General features: G+C 44.0%; 1 protein-coding gene across 1 annotated transcript in view; it reads right to left on the reverse strand.

Annotated features, from left to right (window-relative positions):
* The window catches only part of ERN1 (endoplasmic reticulum to nucleus signaling 1), an 83,470-nt gene that overhangs the window by 45,697 nt on the left and 17,658 nt on the right, over positions 1–20,115 (reverse strand). The window contains exon 2 of the mRNA XM_061144388.1: positions 9,271–9,391. Within this exon, the coding sequence (XP_061000371.1) occupies positions 9,271–9,391 (121 nt within the window). The remainder of the gene's footprint in view (positions 1–9,270; positions 9,392–20,115) is intronic.

Raw genomic sequence — 20,115 nt, forward strand, 5'->3', positions numbered from 1 at the left:
GGTGGGTTGGGAAAGGAGGGGTGGTCAGAACCAAACAGGAGGGGAATAAAAACACCAACAGAATTTAGTCCCGATAAGAAAAATGAAGTGATGATGAAAGAAATCAAAGAGGACACAAACAGATGGAGAAACATACCGTGTTCATGGATTGGAAGAATTAACATTGTCAAAATGGCTATTCTACCCAAAGCAGTCTATAGATTCAATGCAATCCCTATCAAGCTACCAACGGTATTTTTCACAGAACTAGACCAAAGAATTTCACAATTTGTATGGAAATACAAAAAACCTCGAATAGCCAAAGTAATCTTGAGAAAGAAGAATGGAGCTAGAGGAATCAACCTGCCTGACTTCAGACTCTACTACAAAGCCACAGTCATCAAGACAGTATGGTACTGGCACAAAGACAGAAATATAGATCAATGGAACAGAATAGAAAGCCCAGAGATAAATCCACGAACCTATGGACACCTTATCTTTGACAAAGGAGGCAAGGATATACAATGGAAAAAAGACAACCTCTTTAACAAGTGGTGCTGGGAAAACTGGTCAACCACTTGTAAAAGAATGAAACTAGAACACTTTCTAACACCATACACAAAAATAAACTCAAAATGGATTAAAGATCTAAATGTAAGACCAGAAACTATAAAACTCCTAGAGGAGAACATAGGCAAAACACTCTCCGACATAAATCAAAGCAAGATCCTCTATGACCCACCTCCCAGAATATTGGAAATAAAAGCAAAAATAAACAAATGGGACCTAATGAAACTTAAAAGCTTTTGCACTACAAAGGAAACTATAAGTAAGGTGAAAAGACAGCCCTCAGATTGGGAGAAAATAATAGCAAATGAAGAAACAGACAAAGGATTAATCTCAAAAATATACAAGCAACTCCTGCAGCTCAATTCCAGAAAAATAAATGACCCAATCAAAAAATTGGCCAAAGAACTAAACAGACATTTCTCCAAAGAAGACATACAGATGGCTAACAAACACATGAAAAGATGCTCAACATCACTCATTATTAGAGAAATGCAAATCAAAACCACAATGAGGTACCATTACACGCCAGTCAGGATGGCTGCTATCCAAAAGTCTACAAGCAATAAATGCTGGAGAGGGTGTGGAGAAAAGGGAACCCTCTTACACTGTTGGTGGGAATGCAAACTAGTACAGCCGCTATGGAAAACAGTGTGGAGATTTCTTAAAAAACTGGAAATAGAACTGCCATATGACCCAGCAATCCCACTTCTGGGCATACACACTGAGGAAACCAGATCTGAAAGAGACACGTGCACCCCAATGTTCATCGCAGCACTGTTTATAATAGCCAGGACATGGAAGCAACCTAGATGCCCATCAGCAGATGAATGGATAAGGAAGCTGTGGTACATATACACCATGGAATATTACTCAGCCATTAAAAAGAATTCATTTGAACCAGTCCTAATGAGATGGATGAAGCTGGAGCCCATTATACAGAGTGAAGTAAGCCAGAAAGATAAAGAACATTACAGCATACTGACACATGTATATGGAATTTAGAAAGGTGATAATGATAACCCTATATGCAGAACAGAAAAAGAGACACAGAAATACAGAACAGACTTTTGAACTCTGTGGGAGAATGTGAGGGTGGGATATTTCAAAAGAACAGCATGTATACTATCTATGGTGAAACAGATCACCAGCCCAGGTGGGATGCATGAGACAAGTGCTCCGGCCTGGTGCACTGGGAAGACCCAGAGGAATCGGGTGGAGAGGGAGGTGGGAGGGGGGATCGGGATTGGGAATACATGTAAATCCATGGCTGATTCATATCAATGTATGACAAAACCCACTGGAAAAAAAAAATAATAATAATAATAATAATAAAAAAGAAAAATGAAGTGAAGAAACGGAATGAGTTTAAGGGGACATGGAGATTTTAATCCCAACTGATGGTGAAGCTAGCTTGGTTAGTCTGCATGCAAAAAGCTGCCATTTCCTCAAGAAAATGCTTAAGGGTCTAGTATCCTTTTTTTTTACATAAAAATTATTGGTAGAAACAAGGTCATTCAGCACTCCCCCACCTTAACTCAAAACTTAAGTCTCCTCAATATGGTCCATGCACTCAAGTGAACCAATTAGGGACTCCTTCTCCCCAACGGCGGCCCATTTCCTTCCTCCAGAGGGAAGGAACTTGGGTAACCTGTGCCCTAAACTCCCATGAAAGTTGTCAGGTCCAAGTTGTAGGGCAGCAAGTCTCAAATTTTCCTCAAAGTTCAGCTTACATGACAAGAGCGTTTTAAAATAGATCTCTGATCAGAAGCTCTTAAAATCCACAGTGAAATTCCAAATCTTATCAGAACTAGGGGGAGGACGCCGTAAGCTTTCTTTCAGGGTAATCTCTCTGAGGGGCTTCCCTGGTAGCTCAGCAGTAAACCACCCACCTGCCAGTGCAGGAGGCTTGGGTCTGATCCCTGGGTCAGGAAGATCCCCTGGAGAAGGGAATGGCAGCCCTCCCCCATAGTCTTGCCTGGAGAATCCCATGGACAGAGAAGCCTGGTGGGCTACAGTCCACAGGGTCACAAAAGAGTCAGATATGACTTAGCAACCAAACAACGACAATCTTTGCAAGTCACCAAATGTCATGTTTGATGAAGATGATCCTGTAGAAATACCAATATAATCTGAAAAACCAGCCATCAAACCAAAGGCTGTCGAATTCTAAGGTCTCACTCATCCTTACCTTGGCAGAAGTAACTCAGGCCGAAAAACACACCCTGCCTGCTACAACCAACCACGAAGGAATTCAAGCTATAACCAATCATGAAGGAGGACAAGACGATTTAATGCTTGGGACTCCGCCCCAGTGCCTTTCAGGATGTCATTAACTTCACAGAGTTCAATTCTGGAGTGATGAGAGTATTCTCCCAAAGGTAAGTAAGAGGATGGTAACTAAGTCGCAGCCAAAACTGGCCTTTTATCCTGAGTTTCAATATTCACAACTGTATTCTGAAATACACCAAGCAACATTGCAGAGAATGCCTGCTGGAGCTGAAATCTCTGCTACTGGGTGTGATGATCGCTTTTTTTTTTTTTTTTTTGGCCATGCTGCGTAGCATGTGGGATCTTAGTTTCTCAACCAAGGATTGAATCTGAGTCCCCTGCAATGGAAACGCTGAGTCTTATTTCCAAGAGCCCCTCCATAACATGGGACATATTGCTCTGAGGCAAACCCCAGGCAAGAGCGAGGGACGTGAATGGGGGCACAGATGCATGAGGCTGTGTACCAGCCCGTGCTCACTGAAGCTAAGTGATGGGTGCAAGAGTGTTCATTAGGTCATCATCTCTTTGTCTGTGTGTGTTTAGACTCTCTTGATAAAAAGCAAAACACTCAGAAGAAAGAAAATACTTTTTCAAGAGACTCAAAAGCAGAAACAGGCCTCTCTCACAGCCCCTCTCAGAAACTTAATTTTTAGTCCTCCAAAACAATGGAGAACAAATAAACACTTTTCTGTGCTTTGGCAATTAGGGACAAAGGCAGTGATGGCGTATCTTAAGCCTAGAAAATTCCTTAAGAGAAAATGGATTAGAACTACTAACGAAACGTCGGCCCCTTTCCCAACCTCCCTTCTCTTGAGTGTCACACAGAGTTTTCTCTCAAGTCTCTGAGGGTGGCTTGCTAACACTCTTGGGGTACACAAACCCTGCCTGAAGAACAGGAGAGAAAACCAACTGCAGAAAGTCATGAAAAGCCACATGCAGCTCAAGATCAGTAACTGGAACATGATGACGCATCCTGAGGAGGCAAAGCCCAGCCTCGCCCGCTTCTCCCTGGGGCCCAAGCAGGCATTGGGTGTCTTAGAAGTTTACTGAGACCCCCTCCTTCAAGGAGTTAGAAATCCACCAGGAGGACAAACATAGCCAGAAGTTCACAGGAAGCAGGAAGTGCCGGTACAGAGGCTTCAGCGCGCTGCCTCTGGAGCCTGATGAGGGAGGGGTTCACCCTGCAGCAGGCGGCCAGGAGGTGAGCTGTGAAGGGGCCTTAATGGATGGAAGGGGGCCTGGGCAACACTGCAGGCCGCTGGTGGGGAGAGGCCATAAGCAAAGGCCCCGTGTCTCCGAGACCTGGCGGCAATGAGTAGCTGAGGCTGGAGAGGTGGGTGACAGCCGACTGTGAAGGGGCTGACAGGTGTGATCAGGAGCTTAGACCTCACCCTGGGGCCCAGTGCTTCTCCAACTGACTGTGGGGACCAATTGGGACCAGGGCCAACTGTTGAAAAGTCCAACCCCCCAGGAATGAAGCTTCCGCTCCCTTCTGTACTTCTCTCCTTACGGGCAAGGAACATGGGCGGGCAGACCACACTCGGAGGAGCACTGCGATGGACAACACCTAGAGCAACACCTTTCAGCAGGGGTGCAGCGTGGTCTGGGCAGCCTTTTCAGAGGGTGTGTCCACCGGCCATGTGCTGGGTGATGGGGAGCGTGAGGCAGGCAGCAGGGATGGTGGTCAGGAAGCTGCTGCATGGATCCAGGAAGTGCATGTTGAGAGCCAGGCTAAGACACTGACAAGAGGGACCAGGAGGAGGGGTCAGGTTTGGGAGGCCCTCCGTGAGTCCATGTGATGGGACTGGGTGATCAAGGGGCAGAGCATCGCTCTTTTCTGGCCTGAGTGGCCCATAACTATCAGCACAGGTAGGAACTATGAACAGAGGCACAGGGTTGGAAATTCACAGGAGAAGATGTTCTTCAGGCTTCAAAGAACTAATTTTGTTTTTAATCCTTCCCTCATAAGAAATCTCCAATATTAACCATTTAGGGGGCATCTCAGGAGTTTGGACCTCTCTGGCTGCACGGGTAGCTATTTTTATAGTTAGTAAAGAATGGTTCTAAGGACTTCCCTGGTGGTCCCGTGGCTAAGACTCCACACTCCTAGTGTAGGGGGCCTGGGTTCGATCCCTGGTCAGGGGACTAGATCCCACACACCATAACTAAGAGTTCTAATGCTGAAACCAAAAGATGCTGCGTGCCACAACTAAGACCCCCGAGCAGCCAAATAAAGAAATGTATTTTTTTTTTTTAAAGATATTGTTCTAAATTAGACCTAGTCCTCTGGACCTACTATTACAGGAAAGGAGATGGAAGGGAATGGGAGTGGGGGTTGCTACAGAACCATCTGAAGTTTAATAAAGATTTGAGTGTCAGACTCCAAGGGGAGTGTAAGAAGCCCTAAACCAGTCACGGCAATACCAAAGAGAGTCCTATAATTCCACCAGGCTGAGGCAAGCTCTGTGAAACGAGTCTAACCCAGAACATGACAGCGACGTTCTCAGTTTGTGTCTGGGATGGGAGTACAGAAATGAAACACACTCAGTCATGTTCAGTGGTGAAATTTCAGAGACAGACAGTGGTGCTGTTGCAGTTACAAAATCACAGCTTATTGGGATCACACCTACGGGAAAATGTCAGGACTCAAATCTGTTTCCGAAAACAAACAGAACTTGTTTTCTGTACTAAGTGGAGTTTGCTGCTGTGTTGTGAAAAATCTCCATTTCTGGGAACAGCAGCACATGTTTGGTTGAGGAACAAAAGCACCTGCCAAAACCATTCTGTGGATAGAAATTAAAAAAAGAAAAAAATCACTCCCAGTTTCTCGGTCCCTGAAAAAAGTAAACAGTTAGGAAACCACAAAATGGAATAACAGGTAAGTGTTCTGCAGAACCCCAGTTTGATGACTTAGAGGTGTCTGCATCGGCAAGTTTCTTCCATTTCAATCTGACTCACCATGGCCACTCAGGCCCAAGCCTGCAACCTCCCTTGTCTGGACTGGTGCAGTAGCCTCCACAGCTCTTATCGCCACTATGTACCTTATCTCCTTATCTGATTCCTCCATAGAATGAAAGCTCCATGAGGGCAAGGATTCTGCTGTATTTTCAGGGTCTGGAAGAGTAGCTGGATACATTTATAAATCTACTTATGTACTGTCGCTGTTGTTTTCCACTGTCTCCCAGAGCTTGCTCAGATTCACACCCATTGAGTCAGTAAAGCCATCTAACCATCTCATCCTCTGCTGCTCCCTCCTCCTTTTGCCTTCCACCCTTCCCAGCATCAGGGTTGGAAAACCAAAGAGTTGGCTCTTAGCATCAGGTGGCCAATGTATTGGAGCTTCAGCTTCAGTCATTTCAATGAATATTCAGGGTTGATTTCCTTTAGAAGTGACTGGCTTGATCTCCTTGGTGTCCAAAGGACTCTCAAGAATCTTCTCCAGCACCACAATTCATAAAGCATCAGTTCTTCGGTGCTCAGGCTTTTTTATGGTCCAGCTCTCACATCCATACAAGACTACTGGAAAAACCATAGCTTTGACTACACGCAATTTTGTCAGCAAAGTGATGTTGCTTGCTTTTTAATACTCTGTCTAGGTTTGTCATAGCTTTCCTTCCAAGGAGCAAGCACCTTTTAATTTCATGGCTGCACTTACCATCCACAGTGATTTTAGAGCCCAGGAAAAGAAAATCTGTCACTACTTCCACGTTTTCCCCTTCTATTTGCCATGAAGAGATGGGACCAGATGTCAATATCTTAGGGTTTTATTTAATGTTTTCATCCTCCTTTCACTAACATATTAATGGTTTTGAAATCTTTAGTTATAATTGCAAGATTAAAATTAAATTGAAAATTCAGGGTCTCTATAGGTTACCATCTTTAATCTTTGTATAAAAATATACAGAGAGACAGAGAATTCCCTGGAGGTCCAGTGGTTAAGACTCCATGCTTCCTCTGCAGAGGGGATGGGTTCAATCCCTGATTGGGGACCTAAGATTCCACAAGCTACACAGCCAAAAAAAAAAAGGGGGTAGGGGGTGCTGCCAATACTAGCCAGGGCTGAATTCAGCTAAAATCAGCCAATCTATTCTCAGAAAAACAATGAGACTTAGAAATTTCACTGAATTAAATTGAACTGAATTTCATTACTTGAAATTCCTAGGTCTTAATCAACTTTCTCTAATTCTGCCCGCAAGTGTCTTTTAACTCCTGCCTGCTCTGCCTACCTAACCAGTTGCTGGGTTCCCCTGATTCTATTTCTGGCAGGCCTCTCATCCTTCCCACCTCTTCCCTTTTCCCTGCCCCCTTCCTCAGGTCTGCCTCTCCTCACACACACTGCTGCAGCAGCTGTTGAGTCACTCACCTGCTCAGCTGTGTGAATGGCTCCCAGCTTCCTGCTCCCCCAAGCACAAATGCCTCAGAGGCTGCCACAGGCCTCAACATCCCCTCAGTCTGCTTCCCTCCACCTCCATCGCCAAGCCCCTCCCAAACCAGACCTGTCCCCACACTCCAGGCTGGTGCCTCCTTTGTTCCCCGCCAGGCTTCCACCCCACTGAAATCTGATGCATCCAGCAAGGCTCCGCTGCATACATGGAGCCTTTCCTGGCCCAGCTGGGATGGTCTCCTAGCACCTCTCTGTGGTGGTTACAAGGCTGCTTCCCTCTTGAAGTTCTGTGTACTTGTCATGTCTCCCTCCAGACTGTGGGCTCCTTGAGGGTAGGAGCTGTCTTTTTACTCTTTGGGCCCCACACAGTATCTTTCACAAATAGAGTTTAGAGTTCTCTAAACTTGCGTTAAACTTAAAAGGAGACAAAGGACTTCCCTGGTGGTCCAGTGGTTGAGAATCCGCCTGCCAACGCAGGGGACACAGGTTCCATCCCCAGAAACAAAGATCCCACATGCCGCAGAGCAACTAAGCCCATGCACCACCGTAAAAGATCCTGCGTGCCACAACTAACACCCAATGCAGCTAAACAAATATTTCTCAAGTATCTTTAAAAAATAAACAAACAAATAAATAAAAGGAGGCAGGTTCTTTCAGCTCTAAATTACAGGAGAGAACAGATTGTTTCCTATGTTTGGCTAAGTAAAAAACAAGGCAGGACACAGTTTTGCTGGCTACAGGCAAGGCTACTTGCAAAAATTAAGACTTGGAGATCGATTTAAAACAATACACGCAGGGAAAAAGCAAAGCAGAAGAATGAAGTGGCTCGGGGGCAAAAAAGTCGTACCTGGGAATACTGAAACTAAGGGAACAGCCCTCATATTTAACAGCAAAAATGTTTATCTCAGTCCTTTTGTGACTTGCTGATTTTCATCTCTGGACAAAATCAGACATTCTGAAATATAAAGAACTCTGCTTAAACATGAGAGCACAGATAATATTTGGGGAGCCTGTAATGCATTGCCAAAACCGGGCTCTCCTATCTTGTTGTGGGCTCTCGCTCCTGAGGGACCGGGTCCTTTCCATCACTTAAAGTCCTTGCTGATCCAAGCTGGCCCGGACAGGTGAGGCAGGGCAGTCTTGGTTACCTAGCTGCCAGCATCTGTGGATGGCAACTAGGTTTGCTGCTGAATGGACAAGATGATGTGTGACCTTCTGATATATGCTAATATTTTTCCAACTAAAAACACTGTTTTGGAACATTTTATTAATGAAGGAAAAACATTTGCTGTGTTCAAGAGAATAATGAGTCATGGCTTAGTGATGAAAGAGAACATACCAGTCAGACCCGAATTTACGGCCAAAGGACAATTACGATAGGATGGAATAAAAGAGATGACTCTGAGAGCCCCCAATCCTGGGATTTGCCTGGCATTTATCCAGGAAGATTACTTTGGGAACTGAATATGATTTCCCAGCTGTATGGAGTCCACGCTGCCTACCATCACCAGGAAGACAAGATGATAAAATGGAAGCTTGGTAGAGTAAATGAGAAACAGCCTCTGTCTTCCACTTCCCTCAATGTAAAGAGCTAATAATGTGACTAGCTTGGATGAATGTCAAATCCTACCGCCCTCAGTTATTTCAGCCTCTATAAAAACAAATGAGTAATTTGAGGTTAAAGAAGATCGCTTCTTATAATTATGATTACAAGATTCTAATCATTAGAACTTAAAAAAAAAAATTAACATAGTATGTCTTCGTAAAGACCAACCAGCCAGGACTATTCATAGAAAAGCCTAGAGCCATTTATACATGCAATCTAGACAACTGTAAAAAAAAAAATAATAATAAAAAAGATAAAGCTTGTCTCAACTGATGCCCTGAGTGGATAATCACAATTCAGGTTGTAAACATACCCTTTGTGTACACTTCCTCTCTTCTCTTTGACTCTTATCCTTTTTTAATTTATTAAAATCATGTATAACTGTTTCTCTCTTTTTCTAGAATGTTTCCTCGGAAGCAGCCGAGCAAATGTCCATGTCACCCCAGGACCAAATCCCAGTTACCTTCTTTTAAAGTCCATTTGATAGAGCCTGTCCTCTTGCTGACGGCATGCAGACTTCCATCTAACGTTGACACAAACAGCAAGGTTTCAGGAAGTGTCACAGTGCTGGGACTCCCCAAAACCTGCAGTGAGAGGTGGAAGAATGGATGTGGTCAATGTGATTCTTCATCTTGGGTGTGCATAACCACAGACCAGCACCCCCCTTACCCGAAAAGTTATCCTTCTAAGATCCACCACGTCACAGATGAAGAAACCAAAGTTGACGAGCTGAAGTTCCCATCAAGGGCATGTGTCTGGACAACAGCTGGTTTTGGACTAGAACCAGATTGCCTTATTCTATCTGAGCAACAGTCCTTCCCACACAAGGGCTAATGACCTAACATGTCAGGGACAGGGGACTCTGAAATGGTCCAAGGCCAGCCTCCACTGAAACAGCTGGGGAAAGTATGTATGCTCAGCTTTGAGTTCCTTCTCTTGGCTATATTTTACTTTTGGTAACCTGGTTATCTTGCAAGATTCCATGCTACAGTAGAATGCCAACACACCGACACACAACTTAGGAAATTTTAAAAGGCAAGGAATCCGGCTCAGTGGTAAAGAATTCGCCTGCAACACAGGAGACTTGGGTTTGATCCCTGGGTCGGGAAGATTCCCCTGGAGAAGCGAATGGCAGCCCACTCTGGTCTTCTTGCCTGGCAAATCCCATGGACAGAGAAGCCTGGTGGGCTACAGTTCATGGGGTTGCAAGAGTCAGACACAACTTAGCGACTCAACAACAAACCACAACAAGGAATTCGGGGGAAATATTTAAAGCAAAATAGGAAAAACAGCTCTCATTATAGAAAGAGTTTATATAACAGTAAACACCAAGATTTTGAGGGAGACATATCATAAAAGAAAATGTATGACTCAGGCAGTTCAACTTGGTGCTCTGTGACAACCTAGAGGGATGAGATGGGGTGGGAGGTGGGAGGGAGATTCAAGAGCAAGGGGACACATGTATACTTATGACTGATTCATGCTGATGTATGGCGGAAACCAACACAATATTGTAAAGCAATTATCCTCCAATTAAAAATAATTCTTAAAAATTTGCCGTAATAACCCAAATTATTCTTCTCTTATAATAAAAATACAATTTAAATTAAAATGTACCTTTAATCTTTAATGAATTTTAAAAATATTATACAGAAAATAACCAAAGGTAGTGAAATTCACTTTCTCATCCACTATCGATTGGCAATGAAAATTATGTTAATGCAATCTTTCTACAAAGCATAAAAGCATTCATGCTTTTGACTCAGCAGTTCCTCTTCTACATCCTAAAGAAGTTAAGTCCAGCTATGGGAAAAGCTCTTTGCACAATGATACTCATCAAAACCCATTTATAAACATACACAAAAAAACAGGAAAGACCTGAACACTTCTAAATGGCTGAAACAAATTAGGACACAAACAGTCAACGGAATATTATGTAATCATTAAAATGGCCCTTGGAAGAATCTACAATATAGAGAAAAACTTGTACGTGTCGTCACATGAGAACTACAGAATCCAAAATTTAATGTACGCTGTGGTTATGATTAACTGGACAGCTTTTTTTTGTTGTTGTTTGTTTGCCTGTCCTCTAGGTTTGCTAGAAACTGTACACTCATCCACATGGTTTCCATGGGAGCGAATGTGTGTGTGCACGCACACACACAAGCAGGCAATAGCTGGTACGGTTTCCTAGGATAACTCCCTTCTGAAGTCTGGGCCCACTCAGCAATGCTGCCTGTAATGAGATTTTCTCTTCTTTGTCACTGTACTGTCACACCAATCAGCTGGTTCCTGCAGGTCTTGAATTAAAAACGGGTCAATGCAACTTGCTTACACTGGGGCAGCTTAAATTTTGGCACAAATGCTTTTTTAAAAAATACGGCAGTATGGCTGACTTTTAGCATGAAACATAAAGACTGTGCTTGGGAGCCTGAACCCCAAAATACCTGGTCACTCTTGGTAAAAGCCAGGATGACACTAATTAATCTACTGAAACAGATGGCTCTCTCCAGGGCAGCCTGAGCTGGTGGGACAAACCTCCAGTGCCTGCATTCCTTTTCCAATGTGGAGACCCCCTGGCAAAGGGGCCAAGCAGCTGCCAGAACTCCTCTACCTCTTGCCTGTGTCTGGCCTGCAGGGGAGAAGCCCTGCCCTCCACTTTGCCCAGGGCGAGGGCCCCTTACCTGGGATGAGTGAAATAACTGCAAGCCTTACGGTTCCTGCTGAATCTACTCTCCAGGTTAAGCCTTAAGGCTGAGAAGAAGAATCTGCTTTTAACTCCACTTCTGCAAGCAGGAGATCAGTCTCGGTACAACCTGGCTAGGCAAACAGAAGCCCCAACGTGGTGGCTGCCCTGGGCAGAATCCGAAGTCTTGTACACCAACTGTCTAAAATTATTTTGGATCAGGGGGTATGGATGGTGACTAGCCTCACCTGGACCTGCTCACACCTGAACACATATCACCTGGAGCACCTGGCCTGGAGAACAGCAGCCCCATGATGACCACTGAGGCTGGAGCTACTTGGGACCCCAGGGGAGGGGCTACCTCCATTGACAAAGGGGAATGAATGGGTCTGCGACTTGATGTGGGGTGGTGGGATTAAGTTAGGTGGGGGTAGTGTGAAGGTTGAATAAATGAAATGGGAACATGTATACATATCTGGGGGCCAACAGGTGGAAACCACCCCCACCCCGTCACACAGTTACCCTGGGAACAACCATTCTTAGGTCTTAGGAATCACGCCAGAAGCAGGTTGAACAATCTGGGTGGCTGAAGTACTAAGAAATTAAACTCAGAGAAGAGAAAAGGGAATTAAACTCGGGAGGTTTCTATGGATATGTTTTTCTCCACGTGGAAACAGCTGGATGAGAGAGAGAAAGATAAAGACAGAAAGAAGGTTGAGAAGAAACATGGCAGAAAAGCTGGGAGAAAGACCCTGGCCTCCAACACTTCTCAGGCCTGGCCAAGTCCTGTCCTTGGGCCCAGGGACACCCAACCCGTGCAATCAATTCCCCTGTTTGCTTAAGCTTGTTGGAGCTAAGCTTCTGTCCCTCGAAACTGAAACAGTCCTAAATACACACACCCACACAAGTATTTTCAATATATCTATAGAAAAAAAAAATGAAAATATTATAAAATTATAGCCCTAGTTTTTCTCCTTTATTTTCTAAATTTTCTATAATATGATCATAGAAAGGAGATGGATAAGTTAGCAGGTAGAAGAGAAGCTGGGATTTAAAGGATCTTCAGTGAGCCCCTAAATCCAGAAGCCCTTTCCACCTCAGGGTATTAGGTAACCCAATCACCTTTGATCACTGAAATCCACCAAATAAGGGACAGGAGTTTAGAAACACAAAGGTCTCCGAGTCAGAGAGTGTGCATCCAGAGAACAGAAGAGTTTCACTGTAATTAAAGCCTACAGTACAACTATAATTAACTAAATGCCCCCAAATACATCTCATCACAGTCTTAATACTAAAAGGGACCAAAACTTACTAAAACATATCAGTGCTGCTCCACTATTGGCATGGAAACGAAAACCACCTGCCTTGTCTGAGCATCTTGGAAACCACAGGAAGAGCAATTGTCCATGGTTGGTTGGTGACTCGAAATAAAACACTCATCGCATAACTAACATGGTCTTCTAAAAATCTCAGAAAGACCAGGTTTGGCTGGAGGTCGAATTTAGCAACTGAGAATGCTGAATTAATCACAATGTCCACAGCGACATCACAAACCCCATCACACCAGGCAGATTCTTCTCTTCTTTGAAGCTCTTGACAGTTTCAAATTAGCAAGAGACACTCTGAGCAGCATTAGTCTCTCATGAGGCAACTTAATACTACAAAATCTCTGCCTTTTTCTTCTCCTGGCATTTTTTAAAGCATTAAAATGCTTGCCTTCAGATACAGCTGCTATTTGTTGTTGTGGTAGTTTAGTCGCTAAGTCATGTCGACTCTGTGACCCCATGGACTGCAACATGCCAGGCACCTCTGCCTTTCACTATCTCCCAGAGTTTGTGCAAATTTATGTCCATTGAGTCGGTGACGCCATCCAACCATCTCATCTTCTGTCCCTACCTTCTCTTCCTGCCCTCAATCTTTCCCAGCATCCAGGTCTTATCCAGTGAGTCGGCTCTTAGCACTGGCTGGCCAAGGTACTGGAGCTTCAACTTTAGCCTCAGTCCTTCCAATGAATATTCAGGGTTGATCTCCTTTAGGATGGACTGGTTTGATTTCCTCGCTGTCCAGGGGACTCTCAAGAGTCTTCTCCAGCACCACAGTTTGAAAGCATCAATTCTTTGGTGCTCAGCTTTATTTATGGTCCAACTCTCACATCCGTACATGACTACTGGAAAAACTACAGCTTTGACCACATGGACTTTTGTCAGCGAAGTGATAAGTTGCTATAACTCACGTGAATGCAATAAGCAACTAAACGCTGTGTGGGACACTGAGCGCTGCTGAGAACTATGTGGACCTGAGACATTTAAGCACACTGCTTCATGGTGATGGTCTTGCATATCACCTTCACCCTGCTGGTGTTCCATTTTCCCTGCAATGGATGAAAGGGCTTCAGGCCCCAGAGCTACACACACTAGTTTCCAGAGAGCCTGAGAGCAGAAAGGAAAAGGCTGATCCTGCCAATCAGCCTGGAATCTGCCTCGTTTTTCAAACTAGTGGGTTATATACTCCTGGCTTCATTGGTGACTTCTAAAAAAGTAATTGCAGTGACATGGTGGAGGCCGTGGCGGGTAATCTAGTCTAGTCTAAAATGAGACATCCATTAGCTAATTGGTCCTCCTGGAAGTCTGGCCCTCTCACATGAGGTGACCCTGACACAACAACTCTGGAAATGCCCCATCTGAGGACCAGAGAGCTGGGCAATTTGGGCCAGATGATGCTGGGGAAATGTGTGCCTGTAAAAACAGCTTATTTCACTTAGGTTGATTCCATTGCTAAAATCCAGTCCTCACTGCTACTTGGCTCAGCCAGGGCTGCCTCCTTGAAAATGTAATTCCCGGGCTGGATCCTCATGTTCAATTTTCTTATTATAAAGCAAGATTAAAATGCACCACTTGCTTTGCATTTCCCACGAAAGACATGTTACCAACTGCTCATACAGAGATGATTAAAAGGTAGTTAAGTCTCCAACAATCTCATTTTCTAATATTCTAAACTCAGCTAACTGTCAGCTGCTCCTGCATTAATGAATTCAAATGTTTATATTTCAGGCAAGGAGAAAAAAGTCTTTCCTAAAACAAGCTCTGGAATAACTTTGTTTAGTACAGACATAAGGGACTGTCTATACAAACATCCACAAATCATGTGTTTAGGTAGCACAAAAACAAATGAAACAGCCTCTAACACAGCTTTTTTTTTTTTTTTTTTAAGATTTAAAAAAATAGATATTTATTTATTTGGCTGCATCGGGTCTGGTTGCAGTCAAGGCATGTAGGATCTAGTTCCCTGACGAGGGATCGAACCCTGGCCACCTGCATTGGGAATGTGGATTCTTAGCCACTGGACCACCAGGGAGGTCCCTTTAAGATTTTTTTGATGTGCACCATTTTGAACATCTTTACTGAACTTGTTACAATATTGCTTCTGTTTGATGTTTTGGTTTTTCTATTACTAGGCGTGTGGGGGTCTCAGCTTCCCAACCAAGGACCAAACCCTCATCCCCCAGCACTGGCAGGCAGAGTGTGGACCACCAGGGAAGCCCCAGACCTACCAGTTTCTGAACTAGAACTTGGGATGGGTCAGGCCAGAGGCAGCTCCCTGGTGGCTGGAGAAGAGCCCACAAAGCTGGGGTCTGGCTACTGGTAGCAGGTGCCAGGCTACCACTGACAAGGCTCCTCCCCTGCACCCACCCTCTGGCCCCCGAAGATGAACAGCAGGAAGCATACCACGTGCTGCTCTAAGATTCGGAACACAGGGCAGCCCCGTGCTTCCCCAGTAGGGTTTTTCAAGAGGCTGCATTTTCCAAAGAAACACAATTCTTAAATTTCAGACACATATTTCAAGAACCAGCCCACGGGTTAACAGACTACCTAATAACAATGGTCAGAAACAAGATCAATGAACTTGGCACAGACCTTTCACCTCAAAGTCAGAGGGAAGAAGTGGGGCCATGCACACACATGTCTGACACCCAGATGTCCAAAGTGATCTATACATGATACTGTAGTATTGGGTCTATCCCCAAACTAGTGTGTCCTTGTTGTTCAGTTGCTAAGTCGTGTCAGACTCTTTTCAGAACCCATGGGCTGTCCATGGGATTTTCCAGGCAAGAATACTGGAGTGGGTTGCCATTTCCTTCTCCAAGGGATTCTCAGGACCCCAGGAATCGAGCCCGCGGCTCCAGCTGTGTCTCCTGTATTGCAGGCAGGTTCTTTACAGTTGAGCCACAAGGGGAGACCACAAAAAAAAAAAAATAAAAATAAAGAGGATGTGCACACTGTGAACAAGAGAGCCATATACTTCTCAGGTGGCGTGCAAACTGATCAGTCTAACCCAAATGTCCATCTCCAAAAGCTCAATCTTTATAGGCACTTTCCTGTGAAACTTTTCCCATTCTCACCTCCACTCCAACAGACCCAAACCAGTTATAATCATTAGAATACAATAATCTGGCTAATTACAAAATGGTATTATTTTTCTTTTAGGAGTACCACATTGATTTCCAGGATTTGCTGAGAGGTGGGATTTTTTTGCTTGTTGGTGTTTTTTTTTAAACTAATTTTTTCCTGCATGGTCATTAGATTACGGTTACATTACATAATCTTCACTTTTAGTTTTACTTACTTAATTTCTATCTGAAAGACACAAAGGCCAAGTCCATGAAAAACAGAATTTTAATTTGGAAAATAGTTTAAAATGTGACAGTTCACTACCTTGGTAGTGTATATTTTAAGGCAAAATAAATCCATAAAACTTTTAAATAAAAACATGGAAATATTGCTTAAGTATGCTTGAGGTATAAGCAGAGATTAAAGGGTGATTCTAAACGTTCTAAGTTATTCTTGTGGAATATTTTTACTAGTTTTCAAGCCCGAGCCCCATACAGAAAGAGTCTAATGATTGTGTCTTTGAACATATATACTCTACCTGGTATAAAGAATCTGCCTGCAATGCAGTAGACACAGGTTTGATCCCTGGGTCGGGAAGATTCTCCTGGAGAAGGAAATGGCTACCCACTCTAGTATTCTTGTCTGGGAAACCCCCTGGACAAAGGAGCCTGGTGGGCTATAGTACGTACAATCGCAGAGTTGGACACAACTGAGTGACTAAACCACCACCACCAAAGTTAGGAAAACCCTTCCCCCAAACTGAAAATACAACACTTGTATTAGTTGAGCAAAGATATTGGCATGTGTCCAACAGAAAATCCTTATACAACAGAGTTGCACCTAAATTCCTGGAACCTATAACCGGCCACCAACAACCATTCTGCCTGTGCAGTGCAAGGCTCCCTGCCCTGGCTCAAACCCACTGCACAGCAGGCCATAAAGGTAAAGGGAAGGTAAAGTGACTTTTGGTTGGTTGATGAATATCCATTACAGTATTACTAAGACTTGAGACAGGCATGCAAGTGAAGGAAGGATTCCACAGGTAAGATTTCCAAGCTATTTTGCTTTTACTACTTAGGACAGGGGAAATCTTGAGAACAATTAAGATTGCATGTCACCAAATGTAGAATAATAAATTGCAAATGGACTTAGAATGTGCTAGGGAATCAGAGCTTCTAATTATTAATGTTAGCAATAATGCTTGGAGGTGAGAAGGGCATTGGGTGCTGGGGGATGTGCCAGTGTCAAGGCACCATAAAGAGGAGAGAAAATAAGACTTGTACATGTGCGTGTGTGGGTGTTATGGGGGAGATGTTTCCTATGGATAAGGAAGCAGAGGTGTGGAAAAATTGCAAGTAGACTGGATCCTCCTGTGGGCTATACCCAGCTGAAAGCCACAGGATGGGTGAGCTTATTTTGAGAGCTTATGCGTAAGACACTTTCTGGCTCGTCATACCAGATCCCAGTCCTATAGGGCTTCCCACCAAAAAAAGGGGGGGGGGGGAGGAAACCTGTGCAATTTAGCAGGAAGTTCCTCAAAACAGTATTATGTAACATAGTCCCTTGGCAGGCCCTAAATGATTGAAAAAAAAAAAGACATCTCTGTCTACAATTCTATTTGCAGCCATATTATATACTTCCGGCTGCAGACTCTAGCAGAGTCTGGCCCTTTGCAATTCTGGTGGCTTCACAAAACTACTAACCGGGTACTGTCATATTTGGCCACATGGCAGGAGACTGCCCAGCGATGGCCAAAAAACCACCAAGAATTCTCCAAAGCAGCATGCGACTGAAATCAGTGCCCAATAAATGCTGGCACACACCCATTACATAAGAGTCTCCTGTTGAAAAATGAAGCCCACATCAAGATCAGTGGAGCAGGCTAGACTAGCAGCTCCCAAAGCCCTTCCTTTGAGGGTATCTTAGGTCTGATGAGACAGATCCAACAAAGTGTAACAGAGTTTGCATCCTCTGTTATCCTCTGCTTTTTTTTTCTTTTTTTATTTTTATCCTCTGCTTTCTTATCCATAAGAACCATTTCCCTCATCACACCCACACATGCACACGCACAAGTCTTATTTTCTCTCCTCTTTATGGTGCCTTGGCACTGGCACATCCCCTGGCACCCAATGCCCTTCTCACCTCCAAGCATTATTGCTAACATTAATAACTAGAAGCTCTGATTCCCTAATCAAACCCTGCTTCCCATCCCCCGTCTCACTGACACACCTGAATTAAGAGCCAAGTACTCAGTATGGGTTTCCCTTGTGGCTCAGCTGGTAAAGAATCTGCCCATAATGTGGGAGACCTGGGTTTGACCCCTGGGTTGGGAAGATCCCCTGGAGAAGGGAAAGGCTACCCACTCCAGTATTCTGGCCTGGAGAATTCCATGGGCTGTATGGCCCATGGGGTCACAAAGAGTTGGACAGGACTGAGCAACTTTCACTCCTCAGCTCAAATGTGGAGACTTCTATACTAGTCATCTGTACACAGTGACACAGAAACCTCATTGAGTTTATCCCAATTCAGTAGACTAAGGATGAAGAACAGAATTAAAACACCGGTGATATTAAAGAGACTTTTAACTGCATCTATGTTTTAATGGTTTCAGTCTAGGATAAAAATCATGCCAAACTCTGATACACTTTGTTTACCTGTGCTTAGGTCAGCAATAATCCGTCAACTGTATATATTTCCTTCTAATCAGCACATCGGCTGCTGTTTCTTGACATCAGGTCAATAAAGGTAACCATGACATTTGCTTTGGATGGGAGTCAGGTGTCTGAATGGGATGCAGAAAAAGGGCAAGGTTTAACTGAGCAGTGCTATGTGGTTTCCAAACTCAGCCACCGAAGAGAGTTAAACTAGTATTTGCAGCAATTCTTGCATGTGGTGTAATTAACCACCACCCAGGACAGTTAATTCTTGGTGGTCTAGGCTGCTCCTTTAATGGATCTGATAAAAGGTTCCTTGTAAGTCCACATCATTTCTGACGATAAAGGTGTGCTCATTTCAAAACAGGTGAAGACACTTTCCCCAACTGGTTCTGGGGCCCCAGGCTAAGTGTCTAAGTTCAAGCAGCTGGCAGTTCCATTTGTCTTTGCGGTCCCTCTGTCATCAACTTATATTGACCCCAGGGGAGGAGCATATATATTTGGGCAGGAAAGGTGCTACAGGAAATCCTTTACCACACTGTGGTCAGGGTACCAAGCCCTGTTCTTAGAGTGATATCGAATCTCTAAAGTTGTTAAGCGTTTTATTAATATTAAAACTAAAACCCAAGGTTTCACCATCATTTAGTGGTTGAGATTTAGAACGCATGTCTCACCACTATTATTATTCAGTCTTCTTTACTGAAGGGAAACAGCAGCAATGCAGGCCTTGGAAAAAACTAAGACTCCTATTAGGCTCACTTACCTTCATGGAGCAGCATCATAAACAAACAAAACCAATAAACGTCTGATTAGACCATAAATTCATAAGGGGACTACCAGCTTTACAAAAAGCCAGATTTGATCTATTTGAGTAGCACATTCATCCACAGTTAAACCTATTATTAGGAAGTCTTCCTACGAAAACCCCAAGGGAAAAACAAAGGCTCAATTAGATACCAAATTTTTCAGTCTTGATAACAGCAATTAATCTGAAACTGTCAATTTTGCTCTTTAAACTTGGTAAGAGATTCCTTTCTGCAAGAGACGAACGGAAAGGGTCGAGTAGAAAGTGGATAAATGCTCTAGTTGAATAAACATTATCCACAAACAACTGTATTTATGACATAATTGCCACCTAGGCTTGCCAGATGTTGCCAAGCTTTATAATGGAAGTCAAACACTATGAAATCTGCCTGAAGTTGAGCTCCTTGGCCAGATCGACTTTCCCCTAGACAAGAGTCCCCATTGTCTGAAGTACATCTGAGGATTATCCACTGCCCGGCTCGCCCCATCCACCAGGCCACCTTCCCCTCTCCAGTTAGCTGATGGTCCCGGAAATCCACATGGTCCTAGACAATACAGATCAAACAAGCAGGGGCTGTTTACAGCTTCTGGGATATGTAACTTCAGCGACGAAAAGAACTGGAGAAGGTCACCTTACCCCAGCCTCTCAGTTCACGGGAGAGGAGTCAAGGCCCAGAGAGTGAAATGACTAGCCCAAGGCACCACAGACTGCTAACCGGACTGGAATCAAGGTCTCTCTGCCTCGCCTCCTGGTCCACTGCACACTGTACCACACT

The sequence above is a fragment of the Dama dama genome, chromosome 5, assembly GCF_033118175.1.
Source record: "Dama dama isolate Ldn47 chromosome 5, ASM3311817v1, whole genome shotgun sequence".
Taxonomy (NCBI): domain Eukaryota; kingdom Metazoa; phylum Chordata; class Mammalia; order Artiodactyla; family Cervidae; genus Dama; species Dama dama.